Below are 26,494 nucleotides of genomic sequence, written 5' to 3'. Positions count from 1 at the left end.
CTATGTTGGGTTTCCCCATTCTACTTTCTGGTCAACCACTGCAGGAGCACTTGGTACATTTGTCTGAAAAAACAATATGAAGCTTTAATTAGGTCAGGAACTAAATAACACAACATAGTAAACCAATGGAGGATTTAGGCTTATGCAACAAGCCAAAATTGACAAATTCAATCCTTATTTTTGTGTAATGTATGTTCAAACAAATAAACTATGGCTTATTGTGCTAGCCTGAGCCGCATAACCTTAGATGCAAGGGAATGGGAAACTAACTCTAGGTAGGGGAGCTTTGCTAGGTTTCCACATACATATTTTCCAGTAATATTCCATATTCTCCATTCTTAACAACTGATTAGATGCTTTTAATATTCTAGTACAGTGATGACGAATCTATGGCATGGGTGCCACAGGTGGCATGCAGAGCCATATCTGCTGGCACACAAGCTGTTGCCCGAGCTCAGCTCCAACATGGATGTATGTGCTAGCCAGCTGATTTTTGGCTCACACAGAGCTCTGGGAGGGCGTTTTTGGCTTCCAGAGAGCCTCTGCGGGGGACGGGGGAGGGCATTTCTTGTACGGGAAACCTTTGGAGCCAGGGTGTGTGTGTGAAACATGAGCCTACTGGGCCCACCAGAAGTTGGAAAACAGGCAATTTCAGCTTCCAGAGGGCCTCCGGGGGGAAGGAGAAACTATCTTTGCCCTCCCCAGGCATTGAATTATGGGTGTGGGTACTCATGCATGTGTGATAGCACGTGCCGATGCTCTTTTGGCACCCGAGGAAAAAGAGGTCTGCCATCACTGTTCTAGTAAGATGTACTGTTCATTTTTAAAAGATTGTAGAATCACTTAGGCTTTTTATCCTCAAACATATAAATGAACAGCCTCAGAATCCTTCATGAAATACTGGACCTCTGCACCATCTCAACAAAACACAAATCGCTTCAAGAGGTTTTTTTCAGACGGACAGTGACTCAATTTAGCTCTTTTGTGCATTTCCTAGGCTTTTTTGTGGAATAAATCTCAGCCACACCAAACTAAACAAACTACAGGTGGTCCTTGACTTACAACAGTTCGTTTAGTTACAATGGCACTGCAAAACGTGACTTACGTCCATTTTTCATACTTACGACCTTTGCAGCATCCCCATGATCACATGATCAAAATTCAGGTGCTCAAAATTCATCTGGATCATATTTATGACCTTTGTTGCATCTCAAGGTCATGTGATCACCTTTTGTGCCCTTCAATTGGGAAGCCAGATGCACTAAACAACAAGGTTACTAACTTGTCCACTGCAAATTTTCACTTAATAAAGAAAAGTCGTAAAATGGAGCCAAATCCATTAACAAATGTCTCACTTAACAACATAAATTTTGGGCTCAATTGTGGTTGTAAGTCGAGGACTACCAGTGTTTGCCCCCTTTGCCATCTGTAGATGCATGATATTTGCACTGTAACAATAATATTAGGTGGAAAAAATAATTGTAATCTCTGAAAATATGATATCCTATGCATGTTTATCCTTGCAATATTGGGGTGTAGAAACCATTTATCCATGCCGCTGCAAATGTAATAAAAAGTTTTGATCGTGCTTACTGAAGGATTGCTGAGGGGAAGAGAGGTCACAATAATCTTAGAAACCTCAGGTGGACTGTCTCTCTTGCAATATATCCAATGCCAGTATGCTTCTCTCACCTGAAAATCCAAAATTCAAAGTCAGAAGAAGGAATTGTCTACTGGTCTCCTATTAGAGTGGGAGGTCCACATTTAGTAACCATAATCAGGACTGACAACTTAGCCTTTAAGTGAAACAGTTGCTAAGGGAAACTATGCTGTGCTTACAAGTTGTTACAACCTTATTTCAGCTTTCCTTTCCTTTACAGGTTTGCAAAAATTGTAAATGACAGAATTGGTCACAAAGTTATTTTTTCATCGAAAGGGAGGCAGTCGCTAAATAATAACAACCTGTATGTTGAAATACTCCAAAGCAAAGAAATCAGCTTTAGTTTGGTCTGTGGATTTTTTGTGTATATTAGTAAACAAAGTAATTAATCTTTGCAGTTCCCATTTCATAGAGGCTGTTGAGATGCATTTTTCTTCTATTTCCCTAGTCTGTTTATTTTCTCTAAAGAAAAGTTAAATACTGTACACATTTTTGCCATTTCTGGCAAAATTTTGCCATTTCTGAAATGTCCGGTAATGTCTCGTTGTATAATGATGGTAATCAGATAAATAGATAACAAAATATATGTACATATTTTGGACAGCCATTAGTAAATTCGGTTACTGATCTGTCTATAATCTGTCTATAAAACTGAACTTCACAAAGACTAAATAATATCTGTGCTTTCTAACAGACTAGGTAAAAGGATAATTACACATGAACAGGAGTGGGTTCTGGTTTTCTTCACTGCCGGTTTACTCAGTAATGCAACACATGAGCTTCTCATGTAAGGTGACCAGACGTCCCACTTTTGGCGGGACAGTCATGCTTTTTAGCAATTTGCCCCCCATCCTGCAGCATTTTAAAAAAGTCCCGAACCGAGCTGCAGTGCACAGAGCGGGGACTCATACAACATCGCTGCCAGACTGGCCCGCTTACGTCCTAAGGAGTTGCCGACCTGACCGAGAGTTTCATCCTTCTTGTCCACAAGAAGAAGATGTGGCTGCCTCCCTGGCAGGGTCCGGGGAGTGGCGGGGGCACCCCGGAGGCGGCTGACCTACTGGGGAACCCACTTGCTACTGCCCTCTGGAGCTGTTTGGCTGCTCTTCATGCCTGCGTCTCCTCCAAGAGCACAGCGACTGGAGTGGTGGCGGTGGCCAGTGTGTCCGCTGGCCAGGGTGTCCAGTCTCCGCCTGTGCCTCTCCCGTGGCCCCCCGCATGGCTGGCCAAACCGCTGCCAACCTCCTCGTGAATGTGGTGCTGGGTGGCTTGTTGGAAAAATGGTTCCTGGTCGAGAACAGAGCGTTCTGGCTGGGCAGGGGATGCCTTGTGGGAGAAACAGGAGCTGGCAGGCACTTTGGAGAAGTACAACCAGGCCTTTGAACTTGCAGATTTGGTCCCCACAGCACTCAACTCGGAAACGAACGCCTTTGAGGTCAATGGACTGGCTTTCCAGCTACGGGAAGACCAACAGACCTCTCCCTCCCACCCCCACTTTTTCCCCTCCCAGGAAATGCTGTGCTGAGCCAGGGGATTCTTGAGGGCGGAGGGGAGGGTCCAAGGTGTGTGTGTGTGTGGGGGGGTGTCAACCCATCATACCCCTCCCCACCTCCTCCGCCCTGTCTAAACAGGAGAGAGTCCGCACTCAGGATGCTATTTCCAAGCAAAGTTCCTCCACAACTCCCAGGGGATTGCACTTTCAGTAGTGCAGCCTACCATTAAAGCATGGCACTCGGGAGGGAGGGAAAGAGAGATAAGGGGATGAAGAGAGAAGGAAAGAGAGCGAGAGGGAGGGAAGGAAGAGAGAAAGAGGGAGGAAGGAATAGAGAGAAAGAGAGCGAGAGAGAAAAAGAGAGAAGAAAGGAAGAGAGAAAGAGAGAGAAATAGAGAGAAAGGGAGGGAGGGAGGAAGAGAGAAAGAGAGAGAGAGAGGGAGGGAAGGAGGGAAAGAGAGAGAAAGAGAAAAGGAGAGGAAGGGAGGGAAAGAGAGAAAGAGAGAAAAAAGAGAGGAAGAGAAAAGGAGAAAGAAAGATAGAAAGAAAGAAAGAAAGAAAGGGAGAGGGAGAGAACGAGAAAAATAGAAAGGCAGGGAGGAAGAGAGAGAGAGAAAGAGAAATAGAAAGGCAGGGAAGGAGGGAGAGAGAAAGAAAGAAAGAGGGAGGAATAGAGAGAGAAAGAGAAAAAAGAGAAAGGAAGGGAGGAAGAGAGAAAAAAAGAGGGAGGGAGAGAGAAAGAGGGAGACAGAGAGGGAGGAAGAGAGAGAGAAAGAAAGAGGGTTTTTTTTGCTCCCTATAGACCAAATTGTGGCACCCTCCCTCCAGTCAATGGTGTCCCTCTTTACTAATGTTAAAATCTGATCACTTTATTCTCATGGGCATTGCAGCCTGCAAAACTGCTCTTGGAGCCACTTTGTATTTAGCAACAAACAGCCTCAAAAAATACAACAACCCAAAACATAACCCACTTTTTGCAATATTCCAGAAATGTTTAGTGAAAAATGAACACTTTAGGCATTACAAATCTGGCTTCATATTCACAAAATGGAAGCAAAAAATCCACTCCATACCAATCAGTCAGCGGTGCTGTTGCTGACTATAACGGGAAGGATTTATGCCAAGGGAAGTTCAGTTAATTTGCAGAGTGAACTTGAAGTAATATTTGTTACTACCACATTTTTTTATCTCTAGCATGGATAAGTCACTGGGAGTAGGAGATGGCTCTGACTATTCCTGTACCAAGGGCTCCTGAATCCAGTCTGGAAAAACTGAAATATTAGGCTGTTTGTGTGATAACTGACATTCCTGTGCAACCTTATCTTGTTTTCTACATCAGTGATTCTCACCCAGGGGCTATATGAATATTTCAAGGGGCACAAAAGTGAAGAACACAAAACAGGAGGCCACAGCATATGCTGAGATATATAAAAACTGGGAAAGTGACAATCTCTTTCATCAATAAGGTGACCTAGACAGGGGACCACAGGGAGGAAAAGATTGAAAAACTTCGCTCTACAATACCTTTTTGTTGAGTAAGCAGTGCACCAGGAAAATGAAGATTCCTTGCACACTGTTGGTGATGGTGAATAGATATGCCATAATGTCTTCCACGGGGCCATATTGAAAGAGGCCAAAACACCAGGTCACACCCAGAATAAACACATGGGCTATAGCCTTAAATACCAGTGACCTACAATGAAAGCAAGAAATCAACAGGGAAACGACACTGCTGAAAAGAGAGCATCTGAATTAATCTATGGCAGGACTGGGCAACTATGGCAACTTTTCAACCCGTGGACTTCAGCTCCCAGAATTCCTGAGCCAGCGTCGCTCAGTTCTGGGAGTTGAAGTCCGCAGGTCATAAAGTTGCCATAGTTGCCCAGCCCTGATCTAAGGTAATCCTCTCTCTCTCAATTGACTCTATGGTAGAATGAAACCAGAGCTTTCACTTCACAGGAGAGGATGTGGAAAAACAGGAAATAGCTAAAACAGATTGTGGCCATAGTCAAAGAAGAGGAGGAAAAATGGGAAACTCGTACAGTGGGCCGTTATCAATCATTTGAAGTTTCCCCTTTGCTGAAACAGTTTACCTAGCATCTACTGCCAATTTTCAAGATTAAGGTCACTACTTTGATATCTGGTGACAAAATGCTTGGTTTAAAATCAATGAATATTGAGACATTCTATTTCATATTGCACCTATGCTTCAAGTAAAATCATTGTCTTTTACAGATGCCCAGCCAGTAATATAAAATATAAAATATTTCTGCAAAATGGAGGAATAACCTAGATTCTAAAAATTTTAACTGAATGGGGCAAAAGATGCTGACCTCCATAATGAAAAGGACTCTTTTGTTACTGATAGTTTCTAATCAATTCACCCTTCCACTAAATTTTGCCAACCTCATCCATACAAAGACCTCAACACTACATGAATCTCTACAGTTGCTCCCAAATGCCAATATATATTGTACAAATTTTCTGTCTCACAATTTGTAATGAAAAATGACAAATTTAATCAATCATAAACCAAGCCATTACATTCCACTTAGAAATTAATAACCTACTCTCCAACAAACAATTTGGTTTCAGGAAAAATGATCCTGTAATCTGCAACTCTTACACTGCAAAAACATATGGACCACACAATTTGATCAGGGTAAAACAATAGATGCAATTTACATAGACTTTTGTAAAGCTTTTGATTCAGTAGTATACAACAACTTAATTCTGGAACTAAAATCCTATGGCATCTCTGGACCACTACATGATTAGATAACCGTGTTCCTGTCTAGCAGACAATGTGGTCAAAATAGGAAGTGCCATATCAAATCCTGCTCTGGACAACAGTGTCCCTCAAGGTAGTATTCTAGGACCAACACTCTTCATACTCTACATAAATGATTTTTGTGATAATATTATAAGCAACTGCATTCTCTTTGCTGATGATATTAAACTATTTAATACCACCAACAATGCTGCTACCCTTCAAAAAGACCTTGATCATGTAGCAGAATGGTCAAATAACTGGCAACTTCAAATCTCAACCAACAAATACTCTGTCTTACACATTGGCAAAAAGAATCAGAATACAAAATACAAATTTGAGGAAATGAACTTGTAGATGACCCTCACTCTGTCAAAGACCTTGGAACACTCATATCCAATGATCTAAGTGCTAGAGCCCACTGTAATGACATTGCCAAAAAAGCACTTAGAGTTGTTAATCTAATCCTACTTAGCTTCTTCTCTGGCAATATTATACTGCTAGCAGAGCTTACAAAACACTTGTTAGACCAATTCTGGAATACAGTTCACCTGTATGGAAGCCACATTGCATATCAGACATTAATAAATAGAGTCCAGAAATATTTCACAAGAAGAGTCCTTCACTCCTCTTGTTGCAACAAAATACTTTATTTCACCAGACTTGAAATACTGGGATTAGACAATTTACAACCACGTCACCTCCAATCTAATTGAAATGTAGTTCATAAAATCATATACCAAAATGTCCTTCCTGTTAATGACTACTTCACCATCAACTGCAGCAATACAGGAGTATGTAATAAATTCAAACTAAATGTAAACCGCTCCAAACTTGACTGCAGAAAATACAACTGCATAGAGTGATCAATGCCTGCTCTGTGGTTTTTTCCCCCAAACGCCAAAAACTTTAACCTTGGATTGTCTACCGTTGACCTCTCCCCGTTTCTACGAGGTGTGCATAAGTGCACCACTGTGCCTACTGTCCCTGTCCTACTGACCTATTGTCCTCTTTTATAGTTACTTTTTACTTATGTTATGTTTATACAAACTACTACTATCCTATACATGTTTGACAAAAAAATAAAATAAATAAAAATAAAATAAATAAAAAGAATTTTGAAGCATTATAATTATGCAAGGATCATATTGAACTGTACTCCACATTTCATGCTTTGTGATAGATCTTACCTGGTATTTTTGACTGAAGATATCTCTGAATTGAGAGATGCCATTTTTTTATGCAGATTCTTCAGAATAAGACAGAAAAACACCAAGTTGACCTTGTGGTAGAAAAAAAAGAAATAAAGTAATGCTAACAACAGAAGACAGATAATGCTCTAAGACTAAATAAGATGAAGAAGAGAGAACAATTGTTGGTTTTAGATCAGGGTCCCCAATGACCCTTGGGTTGCGGCCCATTTAGGACCGGGCTGTGGCCAGTTAAAACCGGGCCATGCAGGTGGTGGGTGAGTGTGTGGGTATGCACACAGACACACCTGCATGAGCAGCAGGTTCTTGCATGAGCGACACAAACTTGCACTTATGAACTCACACATGTGAGTGGCAAATGCTTGTGCTCACAGCCCCTCTTGTGTGAGCGGGGGCTGCTCACACAAATGAAACTGAGCGCACATGCACACCTGTCCCTCATGCAAAACCATCTGATCTCTGGTAGTGGTTGCACCCAGTATGCCTGGGATCAAGGTTCCAGTAGCGAAAATTGAGAGGTGCATGCATTTCTGCACCCCTGATGTGCATGCCCTTGCACCCACATAGGATTTGGCTTCTGTGCATGCGCAGCAAGCAAAATCTTGCATGAGGTCACTCTTGCGCGTGAGATTTTGTCAATTTTTGGCAAATTGCAAGATCACATGCGCACGAGTGTCCTTGCATGAGATTTTGCTTGCTGAGCATGTGCAGAAGCCAAATCTCGCATCAACAGGTGCACACCTGCCTCCTGGACATGCACATGCCCATGATGGTCCCAGAGAGCACACCGGTAGCGGCCAGTAAGCGTAACCCCTGCCTGCCGATCTCCCCTTCCTCCCATGCCGGATTGCCAAATCAGAAAGGTTGGAGGCTGCAGTTTTAGGTCGTACGTTTTGGTAGCTGATGCTTTTAATCAGTGGAGATCTACCTCTATTTTAATTACTGATGACAGAAAAAAATAGAAATTTCTGCGACTCAAGACAAAATGGGTTATCTTTTCACTCTCAAATTCATCTTTTCTTTCTTTCTTTCTTTCTTTCTTCTTTCCTTTCCTTTCCTTTCCTTCCTTCCTTCCTTCCTTCCTTCCTTTCTTTCTTTCCCTAACATCTTATTATCCTTTAGTATAAAATTGCAACTCTTTTGCAAAAAAGTAGAACTAATTAATTTCCCTTGTGTAGCTGAAAGAACAGATTTTTCCGCATTTTAAAAATGTAGGAATATCTTCCAACATATTGAAAATATAGAAAGACCAACCAAAGTTGATGTGTCCATTTTCGCTACATGAGGTCAAGATTTTTTTCTCTTCTTTCTCATTTCAGAAAAAAGTTATGAAATTCTTTCATTTCTTTACTATAAAGAATAAGAGAAAATATTTGCTCACCGCAATTATCGCACAGACAGGTCCCATAAAGCTCCAGATAAAATTTGGATTAAGCCAGCAGCTAAACAAAAATAAATATCATCAGGAGACAGATGTGCAAACACTTCAATGTATTATACAAAGTTGTGCTCCCTGAGCAATACTAACAATTGTGCTCATGTAGTTTGGTTAAATCCAAAAAACTTTAACCTTAGACTATCTACAGTTGGCCTCACCCCATTCCTAAGAGATCTGTAAGGGGCGTGCATAAGCGCATCATTGCGCTGCCATCCCTGTGCTACTGTCCTATTGCCTAAATTATCTGTACCCATTTTGCTAATGTTATGTTTATATCAATACTGAATATCTTGTACATGTTTGACAAATAAAATAAAATACAATAAAATAAAATACAATAAAATAAAATAAAATAAAATAAAATAAATAAAACATCTTGGTGGCACTAATTGAGAGAATCAGCTTTTAACCATATGCTGAGGCTTACCTATAAGGAGTCCCAAATGATTCAGGTTTAATTGCTGCAGAAATAGCTACGATCAGGACAGGAGCCCCATAGCCAATGAGGTACATAGGTATCTTCATATACTTGCTGACCCTGCTGTAATTTGCAACTTTCAGGTTTCTGACAATGAGGTAGAGACTGACAGCTTCCAAGAACATCCAGACAAAACAGGCCAAAAAAAGATACTTCAGCGTTCCAGCTATGACCGAGCACAGGATCTGAATCAAAAAGAAAATGTTATTCCTTTATCAGTATCTGATCCTTAAATTGCTGGTTTTGAAAGAAAATCAAGCAAGGGCTATGAAAAAGCAGAGAAATGGAACAAATCATATTTGACATTCATGCCTCCACCAGCAGCGCCACAGGAAAAAACTGTGCACCGTATCTCTTCCTTCATTTGAGATATGTCACTATCGTAAAGCTAATAAAAAAAGCTTTAAAAATGGGTTTGCAAAGAAAACTGTTTCAATTCAGTCAATCTATAGAAAAATGAAGACTTCCTAAGTAGGAAGCATACTCAGATGGGGTTCTCTCTCCACGGAGCAGGATATATATGAAGCACCATTTGCATACCGTCCGCGGATGGGTTAATCTAGCAGTGGGGAAAATGAACCACTGTCAGTGTTTGACAAAGCTGCCCGAGCTCTTTAAAAAGAGAGCTCCAGCAGACTGCCGGCCCTTGTCTTGCTGATCGTGCCCAAGAATAAAAGTGATGAAAACATTTCCTGCATTCAAAGTGTTGGTTATGACCTTTAAAGCCCTACATGGCATTGGACCAGAGTACCTCCGGAACTGCCTGCTACTGCACGAATCCCAGTGACCGATAATGTCCCACAGAGTTGGCCTTCTCCGGGTCCCGTCGACTAAACAATGTCATCTGGTGGGCCCCAGGGGAAGAGCCTTCTCTGTGGCAGCCCCGGCACTCTGGAATCAACTCCCCCCGGAGATTAGAACTGCTCCCACCCTCCTTGTCTTCCATAAACTACTTAAGACTCACCTAGATATGGGGGATTTGAGACATCTTTTCCCCAGGCTCCTTATAATTTATGTTTGGTATGTATGTGCTGTTTGGTTTTTAAATTATGATAGGGTTTTTAGTTATTTTTAATATTAGATTTGTGCCATTATAATATTGTTTTTATCGTTGTTGTGAGCCGCCCCGAGTCTTCGGAGAGGGGCGGCATACAAATCTAATAAATTGAATTGAATTGAATTCTGCCTCTTCTCTTGCACCCACTACTTAACACTGGTAATGAAGGTGGTATTGAAGAGCATGAAGGAACTGATCGTCCTTTCGTGGAATCTACGGCCATCTTATTACAGGACCAACCCTGTTCTGGCCAAATTAAGGATGACCAACCAAACCTCACCTGCACCAGCCTTATTCAATCCACAGACAGAGGAAAGGCACACATACATGAGTTGATTCTGTATGTGCTTGACTATCAAGACCTTCCAGACAATCAGAAAAGAGCCATTTTCCTCACCTACTGTGGTCCAAAGATCTACAAGATGGCACAGACCCTTGCACCACCCACAGATATCAAAACAATCACATGGTCAACCCTACAGAACAGCCTAAAAACCCACTACACTCCTGCTGCCACCTCAATGGTGAATCGAAATGAATTCTACCATCGACGGCAAAGAGAAGGGGAGACAATAAATGAATTTGTGGCAAAGCTGTGAGAAATCGCAACCAAATCTAAATTTTATCAGCCCAGAGTAAATGATGAAGGATCTAATCATCCTGGCAATGAGGAATCTGACCTTGCAAGGGAAATTGCTAATCTGTAGGGGAGTTACATTTAAGGATGTGGTCAAGGAGGGCTGGGCAGCTGAATTGTCAGATAACTCTGCCACCGACATTCAAAAAGCAAACGGAGTACAGTACATTGTACCCATGGAGAACTGGACTGGTTAATGGATGTCCCTGAATATGATGAAAATGGGAGGAAGAAGAAACTGTACACAGTCTCCAGACAGAAAGAAGAGTAAGCCCTAAGGACAATGACCTTAGACAATCCTGTTGTTTAGGATGCATGGGATTTCATGCTAGGACAACCTGCTGTTTTAAAGAGGCAATTTGCCACAGGTGCCAGAGAAAGGGCCACAGAGCTGAAGCTTGCAGAGCTAGCCACTCCCTACCATCCAAACAAAGCCAGGGTTCCAGAGGAACAAACACCAGGAGGAACCCTACCAAGAAGCGAGTGGAATAAATTAGATGACCATGGGATGCTCCAATGCATGTGACTCCAAGAAATACCATATTACAATTCACATAGAAGGAACCCCTTGCAGTATGGAACTTGACACTGGATCTTTCTTCACCATCATATCATGGCAGACACTGAAGAACCTTATCCTGACAATAGAAAAAAGGCAACTCAAACCACAGGACATCACCTTAAACGATTTCAAGGAAAGAAAATTTCTGTGCTGGGAAGAGCATCACTAAAAGTCACCTTCAATTAGTTCTGTGATCTACTGCAGCTACCTTTGTCAAAACAACAGGCCCACCCTCCTGACCATTGAGCGGTTCAAATCCCTGGGATTAGGGGTGAACGACATCCACAAATAATCAGCAGAAACAAACTCAATAAACTACTTGCAGAAATTTGGAACACCTACAACAGCAGCCTGGGCACGTATACAGGGAAAACTATATGTTTTAACATAGACCCTAGTGTTACCCCGATCTAGCTGAAACCCAAAAAAATTCTGTTTGCTCTCCGACCCAAGGTAGATGAGCAATTAGACAAACTAATTACTCAAGAGGTGCTGGATCCGGTTGACCATGCCACGTAGGAGACCCCAATAGTCAACCCAATTAAACCAGATGGGTTGATCTGCATCTGCATGGATTTTAAATGCATATTAAATAAGGCATTGCAACAGAGTGCATACCCGGTACCAGCTGTACAACATATGTTACATTTGCTGGGGAATGGAAAAATATTCGCTAAACTAGACTTAGCAAAAGTATACCAGAAATTGCCAGTAGATACCGCTACCACAGAAGCACAAACCATTATGACATGCAGTGGGGCTTTTAGATGCAACCATTTATAATTTGGGCTAAGCATGACCTCGGGACTGTTCCAGAATATGATGGAGGGTCTTCTGCAGAGGATTCCAGGGATGGTCCCCTATTTTGACAATGTCCTCATGTCCAAGGAGAACAAAAAACAACTGATCAATTGATTGAAAGAGACATTGGCAAGGTTCCAAAGGAAGGGTCTTAAAATTAAAAAAGAAAATTGCCAAATTGGCGTATAGCAAGTCAAATTCTTGGGGGTACTTAATTGATGGTTCAGGGATCCAACCCACAGTAAAATCAAAGCTATTAAGGATGCCCAAACCCAAAGAACAAAACTGAACTCCAGGCTTTCCTAGGACTGTTAAACTTTTATAGTAAAACGGAAGGCCACCGTTGCTGAACCATTGCATAGGCTACTACAGAAGATGGCCAAGTGTTGTCAGTGGCCAACAAGGCTGACAGAACTCTTTAAAAAGAGAGGTCCGGCAGCCTGTTTTCTTGCTGATCGCGCCTAAGAATAAAAATGCTGAAAATTCTTCCTGTGTGCCGCCTCTTCTCTCACACCCACTACTTAATAGAGAGCAACACATATTCTTATGGAATACCTTGATGCCTGTTCTATCTATTCCAATTAGGAACAGAAGGTCTGCAAAAAACAGGCAGAAGCTCAGTTGTAGGTGGATGAAGGTGGTGCTGTTGTGGCTGGAGCGGCAGAAGATGAATGTGACAATACACAGGAAGAGACAGATGACTGAGATGGACAGCCCAATATAGCCAATAATGGTGAGGATCAAATCTCCCTGTAACAAAAGACAAAATCATATCAACTACTTTTTGATAAGGAACATGTGTTTACACTTCATCTAGGCCAGCGGTCCCCAACCTTTTGGACCTCAGGGACCACTAAATTCATAATTTTAAATCTTGCAGACCACTAATATGATCTGCGTAATGACTGGCTGGATGGGCGTGGTTAGGTGGTCATGTGACTGGGTGGGCATGCCAATGTGATGTCATTCATGTCAAGGGGTGACTCACCAACCTCTAATCCCCCCTCCCCTCCCAACCACTCCTTGCCTGCCTGCCTGAGCTCCTTAGGGCCCGACCAGGAAGCAGTTATTGGAGCTAAGCAGCCACTGTGAGAAAGAGTTGGCAAAATAGCTGTTTCAGTTCAAATTGGATCTGACTGAGAAGGAGGCTCAGCAGAAGCACCTCACTGAGGACTATAAGCATAGGCTTTCTAAGCAAAGGGAAGACCTGCAGGAGTGCAAGGCCAGGTACCTGCGCCTGGAGGTTCAGTGGGCTGAGATGGTCAGCCAGTTACAGGCCATAATATAGTCTCACTGGAACAAGGCCCTCCAGCTCTTTGCCATCAGTGGTGCTTCCCTCCAAGGGAAGTGCCCCAAACCAGGAAGCTGAAGCAGACTCCAAGTCAGAATTTCTGCCCCCTTGAACCTGCAGAAAATGACGCCAAAGGGGGAGACTCTCTACAGCAGTGTTTCCCAACCTTGGCAACTTGAAGATATTTGGACTTCAACTCCCAGAATTCCCCAGCCAGCATTCGCTGGCTGGGGAATTCTGGGAGTTGAAGTCCAAATATCTTCAAGTTGCCAAGGTTGGGAAACACTGCTCTACAGAAACACAAGCATTCATTGCACATATCCTGGTCAGGGGCTATCATTTTAGGGTCCCTGATTTAGTGCAATATAAAAAATGCAAATAATTTTTCTGTGGACCACCAATTTCTTTTTCATGGACCACCAGTGGTCTATGAACCACTAGTTGGTGGCTGCTGATCTAGATCATAGACCTGACTTACATATAAAAGATATTGTATTCTCTGACTCTTTTTGTTGTATTGTGATTGGAAATGAAGAGTCAGGATTTTAAAATCTTGTGGATTACAAACATTTCTTAGTTTACTTTTGTTTATATGAAAGGAAGGGACCATGAATAATCTTGGAAAACTCAGCAGCATGTCCAACAGAAAAATGCTGTTTCGATGATGAAAATTGTTATCGTCTAGACAACAGCAGGGCCAGGGGTAAAATTCAATTTTTTTCCCTACTGGTTTTGTGGGCATGGTTTTGTGGGCATGGCAGGGGAAGGTTACTGCAAAATCCCTATCCCTCCCCACTCCCGGGAGAAGGATATTGCAAAATCTCCATTCCCACCCCACTCTAGGGCCAGCCAGAGATAGTATTTGCCAGTTCTCCAAACTACTCAAAATTACCGCTACTAATTCTCCAGAACCTGTCAGAACCTGTTGAATTTCACCCCTGAGCAGGACACGACAGTAGATGCAAGTAAGAAAATGTAGCCTGTTGTTTACCACAGTATAATTCTGAGACGTTTTCAGAAGTAACATACATGTTTATGAGTTGTGGCCATCAGTACAGCAAAGCTGGACAGATGTTGACAGCTGCATTCTGTATGGGTGGTGTTAGAAAAGAGCTGTCGGCAACCATGCTCGGATAAGACACCAGAAATCCAGTGGACACAGAGAACCTTTTCCTGGGCAACTTTATTCTGCAAGAGGGAAGCAATGTTGATGGGAGGTAGGGAGAAAATCTACATACGTACTTACTTTTCCTACCGCACAGTTGCAGAATTATGAAACATTAACAAGGAAACAACTGTTAGACAATCAAAAGAGACAAACTTCATAGAACTTAAAGACTAGGAGACACAAATACAGTGTTCCCTCGATTTTCGCGGGGGATGCATTCCGAGACTGCCCGCGAAAGTCGAATTTCCGCGAAGTAGAGATGCGGAAGTAAATACACCATTTTGGGCTATGGACAGTATCACAAGCCATCCCTTAACATTTTAAACCCCTAAATTACTATTTCCCATTCTCTTAACAAGCATTTATTCACCATTATTACTGGTACTCACCATTGAATAAGACACTTAGTGATCCTGATATTTATAAACATAATTATTTATTAACAATTATTTTTTTTTTTGTTATTTATTTGCAAAACTTATTAGTTTGGTGATGACGTGTGATGTCATTGGGCAGGAAAAAACGTAGTATAGAAAAAACTCCGTGAAGTATTTTTTAATTAATATTTTTTTTAAAACCATGGTATAGGCTATTCGCGAAGTTTGAAGCCGCGAAAATTGAGGGAACACTGTACTATTAAATGCATAGGCTTGTTAGTGTGAAAAGGTGCTATCAAACTTCTGATTTATAAACTTGAATGACAATAACATCTACCTGGAACATTTATACAGATTTAAATTTTTCTTGATATTCTGCTTTCTTTCTTAATATAAATTCATAAGATGGACAGAAAAAAAACGGTTTGATTTCTAAGGTAGATTTCAATTACATACCTTGAGATGCTGAAAAGTGAGATTGACTGGGGCAGAAATACTCTTTATTTTGCTCCTGGCAGAAACGCTTACCAGCCTAGAGTTCATATGAACACCTGTCAGTGTTTCATTGTTCAGCAATGTTCCATTCTTCAGTAAAGTGTCTTGTAAGAGTGATTTTAGCCCACTATATGATATAAAAGCTACAGCAATGGTATCTGCAAGAGACAAAAGAAAGATCAGGGAGACACATAAAACCAAATAAAGTATACATGATTTCCCTAAACTTGGGAAAATATTGATAATGAAAGGAATGGTGTAGATCCAAGGTGGCAAATGAATGGTATGCATGCCACCAGAGTCGTATCTGCTGGCACATTGCCTTAGCATAGCTTTGGGGTGAATGTGCGAGCTCGTCAGCTGATTTTCACCTTGTGTTGAAGCCTCTGGGACCCTTGGACCCTCCCCAGGATCCAATAAAGTCTCTGGAGCCTGGGAAGAGCAAAAAATGGGTCTATTGAGCTCACCGTAAGTTGGGAAATGGGCATATACAATGGTACCTCATGATACGAACCCCTCATCATACGAACTTTTCGAGATACGAACCCAGGGTTCGGAATTTTTTTGCCTCTTCTTATGAACTTTTTTCACCTTACAAACCCGCCAAGCCGCCACTGAGATTCCCCACCTTTGGACTTTCGTTGCAAGCCACGCGCAGGTTTTTGCGATCCTGGGATCCCCTGAGGCTCCCCTCCATGGGAAACCCCACCTCCTGACTTCCGCGTTTTTGCAATGCTGTAGGGAAATCCCAGGAGGGGAATCCCAGGATCGCAAAAACGGGCGCTCTGCTGGGCAGAGTAGGGGGAACAAAAACAGGAAGAAAAGACTCATGGAGCTCAAGAGAGGAGAAAGGGAAATTGTATCTCTTTGAGGCGAGGAGAGGCCAGGCACCGTAACCCTAACTCAAACCTTTGACGTGATTGACATCAAGGCCACCTTTAAGTCAGTCACATGACCTTTAACCCCACTTGTCACATGATAATCAAGCCACTCCCACCTGGTCACATGGCTGGCAAAGCCACACCCACAAAATAAGCCACACCCACAGTGTGGTAGTAAAATTTTTTGCAGCCCTTCACTGGATCTAATCTGTAGAAAAACCACAATTTGGTCTATAGGGAGAAAAACCAAGCTAGTTATAAACAATACCTGTGCTCATGGCAGCTGCTGCTCTTGGGTTGATGGCCATTTGATCTCCTTGAGCTTTTAACATGAATGCTTCATTCTTTTCAAAGTATTCTGGACTGATAAGATTTGTTTGGATCACTGAAAAGACAGAGTTCCTGAATGGATCTAATGAATGCTAGTCATATATATTTTTTAAATCAGAAGCTAATGTCAAATAAGAACCACATGTCATTACAGAATGAAACAAAATTCATAATATCACTTGCTTTGAGTAGATGCAGGTGCTTTGAGTTAGGGTCTTACCAGTTGATGGTTCATTCATGAAAAAAGCCATTAACCGAATTGATTAGAATGCTGCTAGTCTTATTGCTATTTGTGATAAACAAATAAATCTTTTTGTTTTCATTTTTATGAATAATTTGATTAATTAAGTGATAGATTATTGGAATCTTTCATGCAAAGGTAGGAATCAAATTTAAACGATAAATGAAATAAATAAATTGAAAACGTGTCTGAACTCTCATTTACAGGCTGCTTTCATTAAAGAAGTCAAAATTGTGAGTTGTCATATGCACCCCTAGTTGATGAATGAAATAAGGCTCAGTGCAGGGAATTTGACTTGTACAACATACGGGCAAATGCCTTTCTTTCTTTTTCTTCAAATACAACCTTCATCTTCCCCCTCCTTACCTGTGGAGTTTCGAACCACAGTTAGAGAGTTCTTTCCTGGATTTGCAAGAGCTGTAGATAGTGCATCTGAGCTTATTGTCTCCATAATCATGGGCAAAATTGTGACAAAATCCTTCTTTATGTTATTATCCCAGTGAGAGCGATTATCGAAAAATTTTTCAAAGGAATTCACAGAGTCCTACAGTATTGCAAGAAACAAACATTTCAAATCTCATTGAGTTTTTCTCAAGCATTTCATTAAGAATGTTCTGGTCAGGATATTGTAGAAGACACTCAATATATTTCAACTTGAATCTTACACTGTTCTATGATCATATGATTGGATTCAGATACCTTGCATACCAGTGGTGGGATTCAAATTTTTTCACTACCGGTTCTGTGAGTGTGGCTTGGTGGGCATGGCATGGCTTGCTAGGTGTGGCAGGGGAAGGAAGTAAAATCTCAATTCCCTCCCCACTCCAGGGGAGAGTTACTGCAAAATACTCAAGAGACAGAAAATAATGATGATGATGATGATGATGATGATGATGATGATGATAATAATAATAATAATAATAATTTATTAGATTTGCATGCCGCCCCTCTCCGTGGACTTGGAGCAGCTCACAACAAATAATACAATATAACAAATCTAATATTAAAAAACATCTAAAACCCCACATTAAAACCATACAACACTATCATTCCATGCGTTAACTATATATACCTGGCGACATAGGTTGGTCTTTAGCAGCTTACGAAAGGCAAGGAGATTGGGGGCGGTTCTAATCTCTGGAGGGAATTGATTCCAAAGGGCTGGGGCCGCCACAGAGAAGGCTCTCCCTCTGGGGCCTGCCAGCCAACATTGTTTAGTCGGCGGGACCTGGAGGAGGCCAATTCTGTGGGACCTAATCGGTCGCTGGGATTCGTGCAGCAGAAGACAGTTCCGAATAGATAGGGGTGGGGCCAGTCGGTGTTGGCATTTACCGGTTTGCCGAACTACTCAAAATTTCTGCTACAAGTTCTCCAGAACTGGTCAGTACCTGTGAAACCCACCTCTGATGCATAGCTAAAATATGGTTTTATCCGTAATAGCCATTGTGATCATTTTAAAAATCAATATCAAAATAAACCTTGTAACCCTTCTGTAAAGCTTTAAAGACCCATCTTTGCCAGCAGGCCTGGGGCCATTGAAATTTTTAAAACTTGATTTTGCATACCAAAATTAAATAAAATGTATTTACAAAATTAAAATGTCAAACAATGGAATCTTATGAAGTGTGGAACCAATTTATTTATTTATACTCTTACTTATTATGTTTATTTATTGGAATTTGTCAAACAAAAATGAGATCACCCACAGAAGTCAATTTGTGATTGAAACTGATTGTGACAACTGAATCAGGTAGGGCATTTCAGACTCCGACAACTCTTATCTTATTTTCCCAGAATCTAGTTTTCTAATCTCATTTCCACTAAACATTGTAAAAGTCCCTTCTCTTCCCTATGCCAATCCCATATTGAAATACAGATATTAACTGAATTTGAATCTTCATTTGAAAAACTGATTTAATTCCTAGAATAATGACCCAATATTTCCTCTATTCACTCATAATCAATATACACAATAGGAAACCCTACAGTCCTGCTTGTCAGGAAAGAGAAACTGTGGTCAAATATTGTCAATAAATCTTACTTTCAGGGTGGTTTCAGTATGCGTGTCATTAGCACCAAGAGGTTTCCATTTCAAGGCAGAACCCATCACTGAGCAGTATAAATTATTATCCTGAAAGAAAAGAAGAAAGGAAGCATGTTGTCTCAGAGTTGGCAATTGAAGAAAGCATAGATAGATAGATAGATAGATAGATAGATAGATAGATAGATAGATGATAGATAGATAGAGATAGATAGATAGATGATAGATAGATGATAGATAGATAATAAACAAACAAATAAATATTAAATTTCTCTGGACATAAATAAGTGGAAATAGAGGCATAGCTAGACAACTAAGCAGGATGGCCTTCTGGGCAATGATAGAATCAGCATAAAAATGGGATCGGGGAAGGATTTAGGAGTTTGGGTCAGACAAGATGAAAAGTCCAGAGACAAAGGCTAAGTAAAGACGGTTCCTTTATTCAGCTCTTAAAAAGGGAAGTGACAATCAGCGGAACATGTCTGCTCTACCTGGAAAGAAACCGCTCTTTTTATACATTTGCGGCTCCCGCCAAAAGAGAGCAGCCCGCGTCTGAGCCAATCAGGCGTGACTTCCTGTTTCCAGCTCAGACAGCGTTTCTCATGGAATCAACTATTTACATAGGATACAACACCCCTCCCTCCTTAGTCAGAATACATCACTCAAGAAAGCCACGTGACGAAATCCTCCAATCTGCTCGGTCTTCGCAGGGCTCGCTCCGACCTGCGCAGTTCATTTGAGTCCTCGCTTCCAACGGTGGAGGTCAGTTCGCCTGTACTTCCCCAGTGCGGCTGGGGCCTAGTTTGGGCTCCGGCCCGCTGAGTCGATTGGGCAGGCACAACACCGACCTCTGAGGATGAAGATGGCTCGGCGTCGCTGGAGGACCCTTCCTGACTCGATAAGTCCATTTGAATGTCCATTAAGGCGGGTTGCGCATTACAGTCTATTAGAGTGGGAGAGTCTGTTTTAGTGGTTTGCTCAGGGGAGGTTTCAATGCGCTTTCGTACATGGTCAATGTGCCGCTTCCACATTCGACCATCATCCAATTTTACAATGTATGTTTTAGGAGCAGTTTGTTGTACAATTATTCCCTTCAGCCAATTCAAACCCCCATCAAAATTCTTTGCAAAAACACTTTGACCCAAGTACAATTGTCTTTCAGGGTTTACATACATAGGATTATGAGTACAAAACCTTGGGTGTAATCTATCCAGTGGGGATCTAAGTTTCGTTCCCATTAGTATTTCAGCAGGGCTTATGTGTGTGTGGGAATTTGGTGTAATATGTTGTGTTAACAAAAATTGGTCCAGATGCTGTTGTACATCTCCAGGGCCTGACCTGCACAATGCCTCTTTTGCAACCCGAACGTATCGTTCTGCCAACCCGTTAGCCCAGGGCGAGTAAGGCGAGATGAGAGCATGTCTGACCCCCAAGTTATCTAAAAATAATTCAAATTGCCTGGCTGTCAATTGGGGTCCATTGTCTGATACTAAGATGTCAGGACAGCCATGGGTGGCAAACAAATGGCGGAGAACCTTAATTGTGGCACTCGTGGTTATATTATTCATTGCAATGATTTCCACCCACTTGGAAAATGCATCTACCACTATTAAGAAATATTGTGACCCCACTGGCCCTGCGAAATCAATATGGACCCTGGACCAAGGCCCTGCAGGTTGTTCCCACTCTGCTGGAGTTGTTTTGGGGGGGGGGGGGTTAGGCCGAGACTCTTGGCATGGATCACACTTGGCTACCCACTTTTCAATATCAGTATCCAGACCTGGCCACCATAAGTGGCCCTTCATCCTAGGCCCTTCATCCTGACAATACCAGGGTGGCCCACATGTAACATTGTGAGTACTTTGATCTTTAGACTTTCAGGAATGATTACTCTATCACCCCACAACAGGCAACCTTTAACATATGACAATTCCAATCTTTTGGTTTTAAAATCACTTAAATTAGTTTCTACAGAGTCATTCTGCCACCCCTTAAGTACACAGTTTACCACCTTTTTCAAAATTGGTCTTGCTGCGTGTGCGCAACCACCTCCCTTGCTGTTGTTAGTGGGTTATCTTCGAGCTCTATCATTAAAACATCAGCAAATGGGGCAGGGTCCTCTACTAACTCTGCCATTGGGCACCTACTGAGACCATCTGCGTGGTTGATGGTTTTACCCCCTTTGTGAATGAGCTCGTACTGGTATCCTGAGAGAAACAAGGCCCACCTGATTAATCTTGGAGACATAAATGGGGGAGTTGGTTTGTTGGGGGCTAAGAGGCCTAGTAAAGGCTTGTGGTCGGTAACCAATTCAAAACTCCTGCCAAAGAGATAATTATGAAACTTCTTCACCCCAGCCACTAACGCTAAAGCCTCCTTATCTAGTTGGCTGTAATTTCTCTCCGTATTGGTCATTGTCCTTGAAAAGAAAGCAATTGGGGCCTCTGTATTATTTGGCAACACATGTGCCAAGACTCCTCCCACGCCATATGGGGACGCATCGCACGTAAGCCTGACGGGTAGTAACGTGCTATACTGGACTACTACACTTGTGGAAGTTAACAACTGCTTTATTTGTAAAAAGGCTTCGTGCTCAGTTCTCCCCCATGTCCAAAGGGTTCCTTTCTGAAGTAGTTCTCCCCCATGTCCAAAGGGTTCCTTTCTGCTGCTGTTGCCTTCTGTTTTAAAAAGACAGAGTAAAAGTTTAGAAGGCCTAAGAATGCCTGCAATTCTGTTTTATTCTGTGGCTCTGGGGCTTCCCTGATGGCTTTTAATTTTTCAGTAGTGGGGTGGATGCCTTCCCCATCGATTCTATATCCTAAGAATTCTACACTGTTGGTTCCCCACACACATTTGTCAGGTTTGATCCTTAAACCTTTATCTTGTAGTCTATGTAATACTTCTCTTATTCTTTCGTTGAGTTGAGATTGGTTTTCTCCTGAAATTAAAATGTCATCAAAATAGGGAATGGTCCCTTTAATTCCTGACAACAAACGTTCCATTATGCTTTGAAAAATCCCGGGAGCTATGCTTACCCCAAATTGTAATCTGGTACATTTAAATGCACCCCTGTGGGTAACAATTGTCTGTGCGAGTGCTGTCGGTTCATCGACAGGGAGTTGCTGGTAAGCTTGGGCTAAATCGATTTTTGCGAATACTTTCCCTTCCCCCAGGGAGTGAAGGAGCTGTTGTACCACTGGAATGGGGTAAGGGTGATGTTGGAGGGCTTTGTTGAGCGTAGACTTATAGTCAGCGCAAACCCTTAAAGAGCCATCCGGTTTAAGAGGCGTGACTATGGGTGTTTCCCATGGCCCCTGCTCTACAGGAACTAAAATGCCCTGGCTTATGAGCTTATCTAGCTGTAGGTCAAGCTTGGGGAGGAGCGGGAGGGTTTGAGTGGTTTGAGCCGGACAGGAGGGACCTTGGGGTCAATAGAAAAGGAGATAGGGGGCCCTTTATACGATCCCAAGGTCCCCACCTGGGAATTCCTGTAAGAAGTTAGGCATGCTATCAGAGTTAACAGTACAGATACCAGAAATTTCAATTCCCAATGGTTCCATCCAAGCCAAACCCAGGAGAGAGTGTCTAGCCCCTGCAACAACAATCATAGGAAGGCTACATTTAACAGTCTTAAACATAATAGGTACATTCACTTGGCCTAGAACAGGTATTATTCCCCCTTGAAAATCTCTAATTACCAATGAGGTTTGTAAAAGGTCAGACTTTGAGAGGCTAGGCATGTACATTATAAGCTTTTCCCACGGCATAATGGTGTATTTAGACCCCGTATCAAGTTCCATAGAGCATGGCTTGTTGTTTAGGAGCAGTGAGATTACAATCTTGCCCCCATTTTTTGTTGCTGTGCTATTTACGGAAAATTGATTGTTACCTCTTGAGTAGTCGCGGTTAGCGGTTGAGTAGTTCTTGCGGCCGGAAAACCGGGGAAACCGGTTTTCACGCGGTTGAGGTGTTTGGGTCTGGAAACAAGGAGGACGAGGAGTGGAGAAAGATTCCTCAGGCAAGGGTGCTCTGCAGGCTTCGGCGATATGGCCGCGTCGGTTGCAGCAGCGGCAAATGGCGTCCCAGAAGGGGCAGCGTTGGCGCGGATGGTTTCCTCGGCAGCCGGCGCAGGGGGCGACGGGGCGAGGGTATCTGGGTTGTCTCGGCTGGTCCTGTTGCAGCAGAAAACAGCTGTCCTCGTTGAGGGCTGGTGGGCTGAGGTCGTCTGGGGCTTCTGCGCGGGAAAACGTGGAGTCGATCTTGGCGATGACTTCCCACTTGTCGTGCTCCTTCAGCTCCTTGGCAGCAGCGTCGGCGACCTCTGCGGTTTGTGCCAGCTTGATTACTGCCTGGAGAGACGGCTCGTCTTCGGTGAGGAGCTTGTTTCGGACCATGGCATTTCTCATGCCGAAGATTAGGGCATCAGTGAGGCGAGGTTCCGGGCTATCAAACTTACATTTTGAAAGCACCGTTCGAAGACGCGTAGCGAACTGATTAATGGATTCGGATTCGAGCTGGGCCATTCTTGAAAACTGGTGCCGGAAAACGACGGCTGGTTTCGTAGGCTTGAAATGGCTCGCGAGCTTGGTTTGCAGGACGTCCCAAGTGACGGATTTGGCTGAGAGCGGATCGGTGAGAGTCTGGGCGAGATCGAATATTTCTGGGCCGCAGTAGTTCAGGAAGATTGCCTGCTTTCGTTCGGCGTCGGCGTCCCTTATTCCGGCAGCTTCGAGGAAGATCTCGAACTTGGCCATGTAGGCGTCCCAGGAGGATTTCTCCGGATCGAAGAACTCAGGAGCCCGGCCGATTTGAAGGTTGTTCATCTTGCACGCGTGGTTCTTCCGTCCGTCGTCGCCAGTGAAAAGTCCAGAGACAAAGGCTAAGTAAAGACGGTTCCTTTATTCAGCTCTTAAAAAGGGAAGTGACAATCAGCGGAACATGTCTGCTCTACCTGGAGAGAAACCTCTCTTTTTATAAATTTGCGGCTCCCACCAAAAGAGAGCAGTCCGCGTCTGAGCCAATCAGGCGCGACTTCCTGTTTCCAGCTCAGACAGCGTTTCTCATGGAACCAACTATTTACATAGGATACAACAAAAGACTTCATAACAATAAGAAGACCAGCAATTCCATTACTGGTGTCCCCAAATCACTGCAGAGCTACAGCAAGGGGGAAAAAACCCAACAACTTTACATATCCTAATTTCTCTCCCAGTAATAAATCGACTTCTCTCCCAAATCCAGCTGATAATATGAACTCAAGCAGGTCCACAATTGATTGCCACAAACACACAAATGTTTCTTGTGATTAATTGCTTGTCATAAATCACGTTTCACATCAACTATTGCAAGTACAGTACAGTAGACCCCCGCTCGTTGCGAGGGTTCCGTTCCAGGACCCCCCGCAACGAGCGGGTTTTCGCGAAGTAGCGCTGCGGAAGTAAAAACACCATCTGCGCATGTGCAGATGGCGTTTTTACTCCCACAGCGCTAGCGAGGAGCCGAAGATTGGGGGCGGGGTGGCTGTTTGCCGCCGGCATGGAGGGCTTCCTAGCAGCCCCCCAAACCCGGGTTGGGGGTCCAGGGGGCGCTGGCTCTCGGCATTTTCGAGCTGAGTCCGGGAGCGAATTCGCTTCCGGACTCAGCTCAAAACCGCCGATAGCAAGCGGCAAGGAACGGCTTGTCTCGGCACTTTCGAGCTGACCGGACTCAGCTCGAAAGCGCCGAGACAAGCCGTTCCTTGCCGCTTGCTATCGGCGGTTTTGAGCTGAGTCCGGAAGCGAATTCGCTTCCGGACTCAGCTCAAAACCGCCGATAGCAAGCGGCAAGGAACGGCTTGTCTCGGCGCTTTCGAGCTGACCGGACTCAGCTCGAAAGCGCCGAGACAAGCCGTTCCTTGCCGCTTGCTATCGGCGCTTTTGAGCTGAGTCCGGGAGCGAATTCGCTCCCGGACTCAGCTCAAAAGCGGCAAGAATGAACGGCGTGGGCGGGCGAAGGGCGGGCGGCAGCGAGGAGTTTGCGTGGGCGGTGGGGAAACTCCTCGCTGACGCCAGCAAGAGGGGGAAGACCCAGGGAAGCCGCTGCCATCTACGCATGCGTGCCCGGCACGCATGCGTAGATGGTATTTTTGACTTCCGGGTTGAAAAATAGCGAAGTACCCTGTTCGCAATGGTTGGGGACGCAATAAACGGGGGATCACTGTATTATAATTCTGGAGCCTTGGTAGTATAAACAGGTTGATTTTTTAAAAAGAAAATGATACAAATGTAACCTATTTATTATGCATTATACTTACTGTTTTTTGTTCATTTGAACACTTATTTGAAATGAAGTTTTTTTCCACTTTTTCTATTTGGGTGTCAAGAGGATTTTCTGTAATGGAAAATACAAAACTGTAAGTCCAACTGTAAAGAGTTGAAGTAGTTTGATGGATGGCATATCTCACGCTCAGTGGGGTAACATTCTGATCCTTTCCCTGTGTATGAAGCAGCTTTGCTTACTTTTTATAATTGCACAAATCACCCCTTCATCCAAATTTCATGTGGTCTCTGACTGATGTACCAGTTGAAGATCTGTTTAGATAGGCATATTCAGTGACTCATGCCCTTAACAACTCTCAAACTGCCACCACACCATCTACAACATGAATTTGCCTTTGAAATGATCTGAAGTGCATCATCCCATCTGCTGAATATTCATCTGCCACACACCTTTGTTATCATTACAGCATTGGCTAGGATTTGATTATGGGTCCAATTCAAAATGTGGGTTGTCATTTTTAAAATTCTACATCACTAGTTTCCCAGAAAGCTACAGAACTGTCTCTCCTTTGAAGATACAGTCTGCCTGAAGCAGGAATGAATTTTAAAGATACCCTACTCCTTTTTTGCTTTGTTGTTTGTTTGTTTATGCTGTGTAAGATCTTTTCTCTTAAGTTATAGAGCTCCTTTGACTTCCATAAATTGATGAAGACCAGACTGTTCTGCTGATCATTTATGCAAACTTTTTTTTTTGAGAGACAGAGATTGTTAGGTACATCAACGCCATTTTATTATATGTAACTTTTGTGAGGCACTTTGCCTAATAGTATATTAAATGTATTGAAGTCATTTGGTGACATTGATTGGAAGGAGAGTTAGAACAGAAAATGCATTTTTTTTACAGTGCATAACTGACCACAAAATCTCGTAGTACTCAGTAACTTGGAAGGTTTTGAGAGGTGGTCATCAAAATTCCCACAAGATAGGTTGGATGTTGGATTTGAATTTTATCTTTTACTGTGAAAAATACAGAGGCATCTGATTGACTGGACAAAATGGAACTTGGCATAATTCACCATGGTACTATTTGTATTAATTTGTAAAATAAATATTATGTGCAAAAGGCAACTAATCCAATTTTGTTTATTTTACTTCTGTGCTAGAGAGAATGTACTGTCCATGCCAAACTCAAGATGAAATGGCTGATTTTAAATGTTGATAATAGCCAGAAGTTTTAATTTTTATCTTTTAAGAAGAATGCTGTCAGTGAAGGTTTTTCAACCCTTTGCTCTCAAACCCATATTATG

General features: G+C 42.8%; 1 protein-coding gene across 1 annotated transcript; it reads right to left on the bottom strand.

Moving 5' to 3' along the window:
- Positions 1–26,266, bottom strand: LOC139165314 (adhesion G protein-coupled receptor E3-like). Its single transcript, XM_070748511.1, has 14 exons — positions 26,206–26,266; positions 25,223–25,299; positions 18,931–19,020; positions 17,256–17,433; positions 16,587–16,703; positions 15,399–15,595; positions 14,427–14,585; positions 12,662–12,856; positions 8,999–9,234; positions 8,515–8,575; positions 7,113–7,204; positions 4,677–4,845; positions 1,594–1,692; positions 1–63 (listed from the first exon to the last, which is right to left on the bottom strand). Exons 1-14 carry the CDS (start codon positions 26,264–26,266, stop codon positions 1–3), a joined length of 1,794 nt encoding a protein of 597 aa, XP_070604612.1.
- Positions 26,267–26,494: the final 228 nt, after the last annotated feature.

The sequence above is a fragment of the Erythrolamprus reginae genome, chromosome 3 (genome assembly GCF_031021105.1).
Source record: "Erythrolamprus reginae isolate rEryReg1 chromosome 3, rEryReg1.hap1, whole genome shotgun sequence".
In the NCBI taxonomy this organism is placed as follows: domain Eukaryota; kingdom Metazoa; phylum Chordata; class Lepidosauria; order Squamata; family Dipsadidae; genus Erythrolamprus; species Erythrolamprus reginae.
Note: the sequence above shows the minus strand (reverse complement) of the source record. Positions and strands in the feature narration are given on the sequence as shown.